The 13201-nt window shown below is 45.6% G+C and overlaps 1 protein-coding gene and 1 pseudogene across 1 annotated transcript; one reads left to right on the top strand and one right to left on the bottom strand.

Annotated features, from left to right (window-relative positions):
- Positions 1-38: 38 nt before the first annotated feature.
- Positions 39-3594, bottom strand: LOC123150049 (uncharacterized). Its single transcript, XM_044569845.1, has 6 exons — positions 3345-3594; positions 3014-3259; positions 2058-2322; positions 1606-1930; positions 1209-1505; positions 39-945 (listed from the first exon to the last, which is right to left on the bottom strand). Exons 1-4 carry the CDS (start codon positions 3383-3385, stop codon positions 1673-1675), a joined length of 810 nt encoding a protein of 269 aa, XP_044425780.1. The 5' UTR covers positions 3386-3594; the 3' UTR covers positions 39-945; positions 1209-1505; positions 1606-1672.
- A 77-nt stretch (positions 3595-3671) lies between these two features.
- LOC123150048 (DExH-box ATP-dependent RNA helicase DExH12-like) lies at positions 3672-12483 on the top strand (annotated as a pseudogene).
- Positions 12484-13201: the final 718 nt, after the last annotated feature.

Raw genomic sequence — 13201 nt, 5'->3', positions numbered from 1 at the left:
TCCAAACATGTTGTGGGAGCAACATATGAAAGATGGAATAAAAATCATATGAATTTTTGTCATAAACGAACATCCAATTCATATTTTTAGTTGCACTTTGTACTCACATCAGTACAATGGCAGACTTTACACATCCCTGTAACATTGCCAAGTTTACATGTCTTGAATTAAACATGTTCACTACTTGGCCACAAAAAAACCTGATTGTTCCATGGAAATATGAATTTTCATATTTGTCAACAGCACAACGAGACCTTCGCTAGCAAAAAAAAAGCACAAGCCAGGCATATCACAAATTCCGTGGGCAGTGCTATCTCCAACATGATATTCTCATTGGAAGACGCCGAACAAACTTCCAGAGCAGTTGTTCCTCTTATGGCCTTCCAGGCCGCACTTGGTACATTTCGGGACTTTCCTTTGCTTCTTTGTTGCGCCTCCATATGAGGGGCATTTAGATGCTTTATGACCCCTCCCTCTACAAATAGAGCAAAACTTTGTTCTTGGTTTACTGACATTTTCATAACCTGGCTTTGCTCTTGCATTTGTTGGCCTGCCTCGATCCCTCTTGCATGATACAACATTCATCGATCCTGACAGTTTGTTTGCTCCTGGTGTAATAGGCGTATCTTGGTCATGGACTGGAGCCGCTGCCTGATCATGTAATCCTAGCCCATCACTCTCCTGGTTGGTATCGTTTAGAACACTTATTGCATCTAGTAACTGCTTCATTGCAGCTCCATAAGCTTCGGTGTTCTTATCCCCCATCTGTACAATCTCGAGCGCCTTACTGTACAAGCTGGAGTGTCGGTAAGTTGCGTCCTTCAGTGCAGAATTGCCTGCTTGATATATCTTCAGATGCTCTGGCAGGTTCTCACAAGCGTTCTTTGTCCATCTCTTCATGATGTGTACATGAGGGATCTCCCTAACTCCCAGATTTAGCATGACCTGTTACGGAAAGAAAAATAGATGTGTGGTCAAATAAACACACTAGATATGGATCACATTTTAATCTGTGCTTGCAGAGTAAAAACATGAGTGTAAGTGTACTGAATTTAAAGGAGGTTATACAATTTTTGTAACAGCCCATGCTATCCTACGTTCTGATATTTAGTGTACTGAACTTGAACCCAGCTACTAGAATCTTATAGCATCGCAAGTAAGCTCTAACTCAGATACAATGAATGATAAAATGACTCATTTTGACCTACCCGGATAGCATGGCAACACAACATGCCCATGTGTGAGTAAAGACCACACTCACATAAATATCCTCCAGATTCCTGATCAAACAGAACATGATATTGTGTCCTGGACCAAGCTTGCCTCCTCTCTGCATAGATGTGGTTAACGACGTACACCACACCTAGCTCTGTCCGACATGCCTCTTGTAACACATATGACCCTGACAAGTAAATTGCGTGTTGAAACAGCTCATACATAGCTGCAGTATAGACCTTGCTCGCATGGTATTCTAGTGGCACTCCAAGGTTAAAAACAAATCCACCCTGAAAACACCGGTGGCCCATCAATTTCATATGAAAATTTCTACATATGCAGTTCAAGGTTAAAAACAATGCTATGTATGATGTTTTTCCTATGGCTTACCACACGAGTCTTCTTCTCTTGAAAATCTTCCTCTGATTGGCGGTCGAACAATATTTTCTGGTACTGCCTAACAAAGTTGTTCATAGACGATGCCGGCTGCAACCTCATACTTCATGTCATGGATGAACCAGCCATGGTCTGATGTGCGATGCAACCTCATAAGTGCAGGACATTGGCAGCATACTGAATGTGAATTCTCCCTACGTGGTTTCCCCTGATACTTCATGTCATGAATGAACCAGCCATGGTCTGATGTGCGATGCAACCTTATAAGTGCAGGACATTGGCAGCATACTGAATGTGAATTCTCCCTACGTGGTTTCCCCTGATAAAGTGGTGGTGAACAAAAGCAGTCAGTCGTAAATGTGGAGTTTTCGAACGAGAAGATCAGTCATTATACACTGACTATTAATGCAAGTGCACATGTGGGCAAAGTGTGTGATATAACTCACCGCGCATCCACATACTATGTCCTGGACAATCTTGCACTTGTCAACATTTCTTCTGCATTGCCCATACTTGATGCCAAAACCAGTCTCCCAAGAGTATAGGTTGTAGAAGTCGTACGCTTCGTCGAGAGAGTCAAATTCCTGACTGATCTCCGGCTTGACAACGATACCTGACTTCTTATCTGCAAAGTTTCTCATGGCCTTCTCCAAAGCACTTTTCCTTCCCGACAATGAGGCGCGGCGGTCAGGTATCTTACCAAGACGGATCCTACATATGATTGAGATGTTAACCACACTTGGAATGAAAATAGAATCTGACTAAAGGGCAACCTGGTGCATGTAGCTCCCGCTTGCGCAGGGTCCAGGGAAGGGTCCGACCACTTTGGGTCTATAGTACGCAGCCTTTCCCTACATTTCTGTAAGAGGCTGTTTCCAGGACTTGAACCCATGACCTCATGGTCACAAGGCAGCAGCTTTACCACTGCGCCAAGGCTCCCCTTCGAAAATAGAATCTGACTAATATGTAATAACCAACTTGCTCCAAAATAATGAACTGTGTATCCTGCATGTTTGACAGTATAACAACCAGCAAAAAAGCAGGCAAATTCTGACTATTAAATGTACTGAAACCAATAGACGAGTTTATGAGTCCTTAACACAAAACAGAATTTGGATCATCGACTGGGACCAAGATAGACAAGCTTTTGACAGCAAACAGCAGAACCCGGTAAAGCTCTTTCTCCTTTATCATGTGAATGTCCATGATAGAGACTGAACCCGTGATGCTCCCACCATGCTGGTTTTGGAAATTATTTTACGTCTACTTGATTTTTCATCAAGGCAACAATTTTACTGAAATAAAAAACGCTGTCCAGAATCCTCAATGCTTCATCAGGCTAGGTACTTTACTGAAATAAGATGACTAGCATGGCTGGGATTCAGATGGATTTAGCTTGTACCTTTGAGGCCACGGCATTGGAGTGCGCTGGGATTCAGATGGAGGCTCCTGGTAACTGTTGGTGTTGTCACAATCTGGGACATTGAGAAAATCTTCCGTGGCTTCATGAACTTGAGATGCAGAACTTGAGTAAGGAGAGTCATTAACACCATAATCCCCTCCACCCCCGCACTCGTCGTCTCCCTCCCCTTCCTCTAGCAATGCCGGATCTGGGACGCCCTCGGCTGCGACCGGTTGGGAACAAAAACTGCCCAAGAACAGGAGAAGATGAAGATTTGAGGATTTGCTAGATAATACGAAGCAAGAAGAAGAGGATCTGTGAGAGGAGAAACCTGAAGAGGAGATCCGTGAATGACGCGCAACCGCGATTCATTCCTGAATCGTAATGGCCTCACGAGATCTGAGATCCAGGGGCGGCTGGCTTGGTGGATGGGCAGCCTGATGAGATTCGAAATTTGAACTGCGTCCGGCTTGGTGGATGGGGCAGCCTGGTCACGTCCACGGGGGTAGTGGACGGGGGAAGTAGGCGAGTACGGGCTAGGGTGGAGCGTACATAGGAGCCAGATACGATAGGACATGTATTCGCTTCGTATTCGCCGAGAAAACAGAAATCACCATATCACGGTGGGGCCATGTGGGCCAGGCTCGCGCGGATCACAAGGCGCAGGGACGGCCCCGATACTGGTTGCGCGCGCAATGAGTTAGTAAAGGCCTTATTCGCCATGGCTCGCGCGCTTCGCCTCCAACCGACCATGGCTCGTCTCCTATAGCACCAGTCTCCCGCACCGTCGCCACAGATCAAACCCCAAACCCCTCTTCCCCGCCCCCGACGCGCCGACACCGGACGCCGCAGCTCCTCCATGAGCCGCCCGTCGACGGGGAGGCGCTGAGCCGGCGCTCCACTAGCCGAACCCAAGGTAACGAGCCCTCCCTCCTCCCTCCCAAACCTAGCCCGGCCTCTCCGATTCGACCCACATTGGGCGGGTGCCAACTAATTCCTCCCCGCTCTTCCGCGACCCGAGCTGCAGCCATGGAGAGCCCGGGCGGTGGCGCCGAGGCGCGCGCGCGCTCGAGGCAGTACGACTACGGCGCCAACTCCAACCTCGTCGTCAACACCGGCTCGCGCCCCCGCGACGCGCATCACGAGCCCACCGGCGAGCCGCAGACGCTCAGCGGCAGGATCCGCGCGAGGAGCTTCGGCGACCGCGCCGTCCGGACCAGGCCTCCCGGGCTAGAGGAGAAGCGAGGCAGGTCCCGCGGGAAGAAGGCGCGCGACGCGGCCTCCGCCGACCTCCCCCACCGGGACGCCAAGCGCATGCGCCGCGGCTCCGTGCGGCCAGAGGACAGCGTGCTCTCGCTCGCCCACGACGCCCTCTACATGCCCCGGACCAGGGAGACGCGCACCGCCTACGAGGCGCTGCTCAGCGTCATCCAGCGGCAGCTCGGCGGGCAGCCCCTCGACGTGCTTGCGGATGCCGCGGACGAGGTGCTTGCCGCTCTCAAGGACGACAGGGTCTGGAACCCTGACAAGAAGAAGGTGATAGAGAAGCTCATCAACCCTGTCTCGGATCAGATGTTCGGCCAGCTCGTCTCCATTGGGAAGCTCATCACGGATTTCCATGATGCGGCCGGCGATTCTGCCGGTGTGCCTTCTGCTGATGGCACAGACATGCCACTCGATGATGATATTGGCATTACTGTTGAGTTCGAAGATGATGAGGATGAGGAGAGTAACATTTATCAGGTATGCACATCTAGCTTAATCTTCTGTCTACAATTTCTTTGTTGTTTGCCTGACTGAAGCATCTTACATGAACTTACAGGGTTTTCATTTGCTTGTCTTGATCAGGTGCAAGATGAGCTGGATGATGAGAATGAAGATGACCTTGTCGAGTTGAACGTTCCTGGAACTATGCAAACGGATGGTGAGTTGTATGACGATGATATGCAGAGCTGCAACAAGGGTCTGACTTTAGACGTGCAAGATATTGATGCTTACTGGCTTCAGAGGAAGATATCACAAGCATATGAAAATATTGACCCCCAGCATAGCCAGAAGCTTGCCGAGGAGATCTTGAAGGTGATCGCCGAGGGTGATGACAGAGATGTCGAGAATCGGCTTGTCACGCTGCTGGACCACGAGAATTTTGATCTCATTAAATTGCTGCTTCACAACCGACTCAAGATAGTTTGGTGTACCTTCTTAGCCAGGGCTGAAGATCAGGAACAGCGGAAGAAGATAGCCGAAGAGATGATGAGTGACCCAAGATTAGCTCCAATTTTGGAGCAGCTACATTCAACGAGAGCATCTGCAAAGGAGAGGCAGAAGAATCTGGAGAGAAGTATCAGGGATGAGGCTAAGAGGCTCCTCAACAATGACAGTGCTGGTACTGATGGTGCGAGAGATAGTAAGGCAGTTGATCGGTATATCGAAAGTGGATGGTTGAAAGGCCAGAGGCAGTTGCTTGATCTTGATAACCTTTCTTTCCACCAAGGCAGTCTCTTGATGTCCAACAAAAAATGTGAACTTCCTCCAGGATCATTCAGAACCCCTCAGAGGGGTTATGAGGAAGTCCATGTGCCAGCGCTGCGACCTCTGCCATATGAATCTGCAGAGAGGATCGTGAAGATATCTGATATGCCAGAGTGGGCCCGACCAGCTTTTGCTGGGATGACGCAACTTAACAGAGTTCAGAGCAAGGTTTATGATACTGCCCTTTACAAACCAGATAACATCCTTCTCTGTGCTCCAACGGGTGCTGGGAAAACCAATGTGGCTGTGCTTACAATTCTTCAGCAGATTGGTTTGCATATGAAGGATGGTGAATTTGATAATACAAAGTACAAAATTGTCTATGTGGCCCCGATGAAAGCTTTGGTTGCTGAAGTTGTTGGAAATTTGTCAGCGCGGCTGAAAGAGTACAATGTCACTGTTAGTGAGCTTAGTGGAGATCAGAACCTGACCAAACAACAGATTGATGAGACACAGATAATTGTCACTACACCTGAGAAATGGGATATTGTCACAAGGAAATCAAGTGATAGAATCTATACTCAAATGGTAAAGCTTCTAATCATTGATGAGATCCATCTACTCCATGATAACAGAGGGCCTGTTCTGGAGAGTATTGTTTCTAGAACAGTACGGCAGATTGAAACGACCAAGGAACATATCCGCCTAGTTGGCCTCTCTGCAACTCTCCCAAATTATGAAGATATTGCGGTATTCTTGCGTGTTCGCTCAGACGGTCTCTTCCATTTTGATAACAGTTACCGACCTTGCCCTCTAGCTCAACAGTACATCGGGATCACAGCGAAGAAGCCACTGCAGAGGTTTCAGTTGATGAATGAGATTTGTTATGAGAAGGTTATGGCTGCTGCTGGTAAGCACCAAGTGCTTATATTTGTGCACTCGAGGAAGGAGACAGCGCAAACTGCTCGTGCCATCAGAGACACTGCGTTGGCTAATGACGTGTTGCCTCGCTTTCTGAAGGATGACAGTGCAAGTCAAGAGATCCTTTGTGCTCATGCAGAACTTGTCAAAAGTAGTGACCTTAAAGACCTTTTGCCATATGGGTTTGCTATTCATCATGCTGGGTTGGCAAGGGTAGACCGTGAACTTGTTGAGAAACTTTTTGTTGATAAGCATATACAGGTCCTTATTTCGATAGCCACCCTCGCATGGGGTGTCAATCTACCTGCGCACACTGTTATTATAAAGGGTACCCAGATTTACAATTCAGAAAAGGGCGCTTGGACAGAACTAAGTCCACTAGATGTCATGCAGATGCTTGGTCGTGCAGGCAGGCCTCAGTATGACACACATGGAGAGGGTATAATCTTAACAAGCCACAGTGAATTGCAATACTACCTGTCTCTTATGAATCAACAGCTGCCTATTGAGAGTCAGTTTATATCCAAACTGGCCGATCAGTTAAATGCAGAGATTGTTTTAGGAACTATTCAGAATGCCCAGGAGGCATGCTCGTGGCTTGGATACACTTACCTCTACATCCGGAGCACCGGATGCTCCGGAATCCAACATTGTATGGCCTACCTTAAGATATCATGGAGAGAGAGAGAACACTAGATGAAAGGAGAGCCGACTTGGTAAGCACATGCCAAACTTATGTTCTGTTTTTTAAGGTTCATAGTAATTACATGTCTATTTTCTTTATCCAGCATTGTGCTGGCTATTGTGCTTGAATATATCCTCAAATTGCATGTTGTATTGCCACCTGTTTCTTAGGTTTTTTCTAAGCTGTTTCTGAATATGTTTGTGGCCTCTCTAAATCCTAGTGTCGAACGGTTGTTGAGCATAAGGGTGTGTTTGGTTTGCTAGCTCACCTAGCTTAGCTTGGCCAGGTTAACCTAGCCCTCTTCGGCTAGAGTCGTCAAAAGCAAGACTGTGTGTTTGGAAAGACGCAAAATAGAATCACTAACTGCCAAATAGCCCATGATCGTATTTTTTGCCACTGCGGGAGAGCCGAATTGGCTCACCTCCGCAGGCAAGCTTTTTCTGGCGGTTAAAGGCTAAATTGCCATCATATGCTAGCTTTATTATCCTAACAAAATGAGTATCCTTGCCAGGCAACGCTAGGAGCTGCCCTTGCCTAAGATCCAAACGCACCCTAAATGATCTCTCCTGAAAATTTTCCTGGGTACAATGAAATGTTACGTTCATACAACACTATGTTTTCAATGGAATGTAGCAAGTCGTCCTTGGGCCATTACAGATACTAAATTGGCATGAAGTTATTTCCCATGCAGTGAAATGGCTACATCAAATTATACAGTAGCATCATAGTAAAAGGTATGACTTATAATTGGATGCTGCCCCTGGGAACAGCAAAAGGCGCCTCTGCTTGCGTGGTTCATATTTTGTTCTGCTGTCTCTTTGGAGCAGAGTCTTGTCACTAGAAGTGTTCGTAGAGTAGCAAAGAAACTCGGTTAATTGAAGTAGTCAACTAGCAATCTTGATACTAGTGCAAAGCTGTAGGGAAGTGTTACATCCATATATTCGTAAGATGATGCATGCTTGTGCTTTAATATTGTTCATTGTACCTCCTAGGAGGATTGTAACATAAACTCTATCTTCTCAATACAAAGAAGCACAAGAATCTCTTTGCGTTTTCTCAAGAAAAAAAATATTGTTCTCGTGTTCCACTGCTGATTCCTGTACTTCTGTGCTGCTGCAGGTACACTCAGCTGCAAATCTGTTGGATAGGAACAATTTGATAAAGTATGATAAGAGAACTGGATACTTTCAGGCTACTGACCTGGGGAGGATTTCTAGTTATTACTATATTAGTCACAGGACTATTTCAACTTACAACGAGTACCTGAAGCCTACCATGGGTTATATTGAGCTGTGCCAATTGTTCTCTCTTAGTGAAGAATTTAAGTATGTTAGTGTCAGAAAAGATGAGAAGATGGAGCTGGAAAAGCTTTTGGATCGTGTGCCAATTCCTGTGAAAGAGAGCTTGGAGGAGCCCAGCACAAAGATCAATGTTCTGCTGCAAGCATATATTTCTGGGCTTAAGCTAGAGGGTCTCTCCCTTGGCTCTGATATGGTCTATATCAAACAGGTAACATGTTCCCTCTTCTGAATGCAGCTCCTGATTTGAATTGCTTGCTTATTTAGTTATTGTTCTTACATATATTTTTTATTCTCCATGATGCAGAGTGCTGGTCGCCTCTCACGAGCAATATTTGAGATAGTTTTGAAGAGAGGATGGTCTCAACTAGCAGAGAAGGCTCTGAATCTTTGCACGATGATTGATAAGCAGATGTGGAGTGTCCAAAATCCTTTGCGCCAGTTTCCTGGCATTCCAAATGAAATCCTGATGAAACTGGAGAAAAAGGAATTGGCTTGGGAGAGGTATTTTGACCTATCATCACAGGAAATCGGCGAGCTGATCCGTTATCCCAAGATGGGGAGGCGTTTACACCAGTGCATCCACCAGTTACCAAAGTTGAACCTTTCAGCCCATGTTCAACCTATTACTCGTACAGTTTTGGGTTTTGAGCTGACTCTAACAGCTGATTTCCAGTGGGATGATAAGATACATGGATATGTTGAACCTTTTTGGATTCTAGTCGAGGACAATGACAGCGAGTGCATTCTTCACCATGAATACTTCATGCTTAAGAAACAATGGCTGAATGAAGATCATACACTTAATTTCACAGTGCCAATATATGAGCCACTGCCCCCTCTGTACTTTATACATGTCGTATCTGACAAGTGGCTTGGATCTTGGACAATTCTTCCAGTCTCATTTAGGCACTTGGTTCTTCCAGACAAACATGCTCCACCAACCGAATTGCTTGATCTGCAACCACTACCTGTTACTGCACTGAGGAATGCACGATATGAAGGCCTTTATAGTGCCTGGAAACATTTCAACCCCATTCAGACTCAAGTGTTCAGTGTCTTGTATAACAGTGATGATAGTGTTTTGGTTGCTGCGCCAACAGGCAGCGGGAAGACCATATGTGCGGAGTTTGCGATACTAAGGAACCATCAAAAGGCAGTATCTGGTGAAAACAACATGCGAATTGTGTATATAGCGCCTATTGAAGCTCTGGCGAAAGAAAGATACAGGGACTGGGAGATGAAATTTGGAGAATTCGCCTGTGTAGTTGAGCTAACTGGTGAAACTGCACGTGATTTGAAGCTTCTTGATAAAGGGGAGATTATTATTAGCACTCCTGAGAAGTGGGATTCACTCTCACGCCGGTGGAAACAGAGGAAACACATCCAACAGGTCAGCTTATTCATTGTCGATGAGCTTCACCTAATTGGATCTGAGAAGGGACATGTTTTGGATATCATTGTTTCAAGGATGAGGCGTATTGCAAATCATACCTGCAGCAACATCCGGATCGTAGCGCTTTCAGCATCACTTGCGAATGCTAAAGATCTCGGAGAGTGGATTGGTGCCACCTCTCATGGCCTTTTCAATTTCCCTCCAGCAGTGCGGCCGGTACCTTCAGAAATACACATTCAGGGTATGGACATAGCAAACTTTGAGGCAAGGATGCAAGCAATGGCAAAGCCTACGTACAATGCTATCAGACAGTATGCAAAGCATGGTAAGCCTGCCCTGGTATTTGTACCAGCAACGAAGCATGCAAGGTTTACTGCGTTGAACTTGTGCACATACTCAAATGCTGAAGGTTGTGGAACACCTTTCCTTCTTGGGTCAGAAGATGAGATGGATACGTACACGAGGTGTGTCAATGAAGAAACGCTTGTAAATACGCTGAAATGTGGTGTAGGCTACTTGCATGAGGCTCTAAGTGATCTTGATCAGGAAGTTGTGACTCAGCTGTTCCTTTGTGGGAAGATCCAAGTGTGTGTCGTGAGCAGCACAATGTGCTGGGGAAGATCACTGCCTTCCCATTTGGTTGTTGTGATGGGAACACAGTATTCTGATGGGTGGGGCAGTGTCACTGACTATCCAGTCAGTGATCTGCTACAAATGATGGGTCATGCCAGCAGGCCTCTTCAAGATAACTCAGGGAAATGTGTTATATTGTGCCATGCACCTCGCAAGGAATACCACAGGAAGTTCCTTTCAGAGGCCTTCCCTGTTGAGAGCCATCTTCACCATAATTTGCATGATCATATGAATGCTGAAGTTGTTTGTGGTGTTGTAGAAAACAAGCAAGCTGCTGTGGATTATCTTACTTGGACTTTCATGTACCGGAGGCTGACCAAGAACCCTAACTAGTACAATCTGCAGGGAATAGGTCACAGGCATGTGTCTGATCATCTTTCTGAGCTAGTGGAGACAGTATTGGACGACCTTGAGTCAAGCAAGTGTGTGGTTATAGAAGAGGATACGTTTCTGAAGCCCCTCAACCTTGGTCTCATAGCCTCGTACTACTACATCAGCTACAAGACTATCGAACGGTTCAGTTCAATGATAACCCAGAAGACTAAGATCAAAGGTCTCCTGGAGATTCTAGCTTCTGCATCAGAATATGCAGAGCTTCCAAGTTGCCGAGGTGAGGAAGAATCCATTGAGACGCTAGTTCGTCACCAGAGATTTTCTGCTGAGAATTCTAAGAATGATGATGTACACATCAAGGCGAACGCGCTGCTGCAAGCACATTTCTCGAGGCAAACGGTTGTAGGGAACCTGGCAGCCGACCAACGGGAGATACTCCTTCCTGCACCTAGATTGATCAAGTCATTGGTTGATGTTATCTCCAGCAATGGATGACTCAGCCTGGCTCTTAAGGCAATGGAGCTTAGTCAGATGGTGACACAAGGCATGTGGGATCGTGATTCTGTGCTGCTTCAACTCCCCCACTTCACCAAGGAATTAACTGGGAGATGCCAGGAAAATGGCATTGATAACATCTTTGATCTTGCTGAGATGAGCGCAGACAAGATGCAGAATCTGCTGCAGTTACCAAACTCTCAGCTTAAGGACATCATCGGATTCATCAAACGGTTCCCGGATATCGAAATGGCATATGAAGTCCTTGAAGGTGATGATATTAGAGCCAGTGGCAATGTAACTTTGCAGGTTACTCTAGAGCGTGACATGACGAACTTGCCTTCTGAGGTTGGGCCAGTTAATGCCCCGAGGTATCCTAAGCCCAGGCAGGAAGGCTGGTGGCTCGTGATTGGTGATAGCTCCAGCGACCAGTTGCTGGCAATCAAGTGGGTTGCAGTGCTGCAGAGGGCTCGCCTGAAGCTTGAGTTCATCGCTCCCGCAGAAGCAGGGAAGAAGGATTTCATGGTTTTCTTGATGTCAGATTCCTATCTGGGCATTGATCAGGAATACGTGTTCACTGTGAACGTGAAGGATGCCGGAGGGGATTGATCCGAAGAGAAGTAGTTGCTCAGGTAACGTCTGATGCTGAGTTTCTTGTATGCACTGCTATTCCTGAGAATGCAAGCCAAACGGCTCAATACTTGCACCCCCAGATCTATATTCTTGCATGTCATGGTGTTGCTTCTTGGTCTGTTAGGGTTGTCTGTGATATGAAGTGGATATACTAGAACAGATTTATGAACATAAAACCTGAATCATGTATATTTTTGAACTGTTAAAACTTGAATGATAGTGCATGGATATAGTGTTTTGGTGCTGTTGGATGAGCAATGTATGTATTTGATACATGGCGTCTGCACTCTATAGTGTTGCCATTTCCCACAACTCTCTGAACGAACAGGCCTCGCGAATTGTATAACTATGGTCTATGCTACGGCTTGATGCTCTCTTATTTTTGAACAGGTTAACAAGGATCTGAGGTGCAGCGGGTGTCTAAAATAGTGATGAGCTACTAGTTAAGTGATCGACTGCTTCTTTTTTCCGAAAATTGCCAACTATTTTCTCTCTCCAAAAGTAGTCACCTCTTTATTTTGGATATATATAGCAGAATGCACACAGTGTGGAGTTTAGTCAACAGTCAAGAGGGAGTGCCACTGGTACAAATGCCCTTTTTGTTTTTTCTAAGTATCAACTCTGGTAAGTTTATCTAATGGTCATGAAAATTTCGAAAGAAAATTGGTACATAATGTCAAAGGTTAACTCAATGCAATGGGAAAAATAAAAACTATCAAAATCTACTGAAACTGGAATCTGAAATAAGAAGACGAATGCACAACTGAATCTTGTCAATTTTCTCTTATGTTCATATTGGTTTTAGCTGAATTTGTGCAGGGATTCTTAACTGTATTACACTAGCCAATCTTTTCTAGAATGTTTCATTGTTGCTAGAATACAGAATACACTACTAGCTGTCTTTTATAGAATGTTTGAAAGTATTCTCCATTTTTTTGGAATTTGGAAGTACTTAATTCATCGCAAAATGTAAGGCCGTTCATGCATGTCAAAATTTAGGTTTGACCAGCAAGTGATACAGAAAGGATGTTGTTGGAATAGCTAATATCACTTGTGTGTCAACTCAATATCTAATTTTTTGGGTCAAAACTAAGTCTTGCGATATGTAAGCGCCTCACGGTTTCGAACGGAGAAAGTACTTGACTAGCTCACGGCCACATGGCCTGCCATTTTTGTTGCATGCTCGAGATCAAAGGCCAACTTGAGGTGGTTTGATGATCAGTGCCATGTTTCATTGGATCGCTGGCATTTATTTAGTTCCTAGTACTCTTTAGGCACAAACATGTACCGTGATACCTTACAAAATAAATTAAAAATGCCTT

This window comes from Triticum aestivum, chromosome 7A (assembly GCF_018294505.1).
Source record: "Triticum aestivum cultivar Chinese Spring chromosome 7A, IWGSC CS RefSeq v2.1, whole genome shotgun sequence".
Taxonomy (NCBI): domain Eukaryota; kingdom Viridiplantae; phylum Streptophyta; class Magnoliopsida; order Poales; family Poaceae; genus Triticum; species Triticum aestivum.
This window is presented reverse-complemented; position numbering and strand designations above follow the sequence as displayed.

Coding starts and splice junctions, on each gene's coding strand:
- LOC123150049 (XM_044569845.1), bottom strand. CDS start 3,385: ATGAATCGCGGTTGCGCGTCATTCACGGATCTCCTCTTCAG. Junction 3,260..3,344: donor TTCACGGATCTCCTCTTCAG/GTTTCTCCTCTC, acceptor GTTCTTGGGCAG/TTTTTGTTCCCAACCGGTCG. Junction 2,323..3,013: donor CCAATGCCGTGGCCTCAAAG/GTACAAGCTAAA, acceptor AATCATATGTAG/GATCCGTCTTGGTAAGATAC.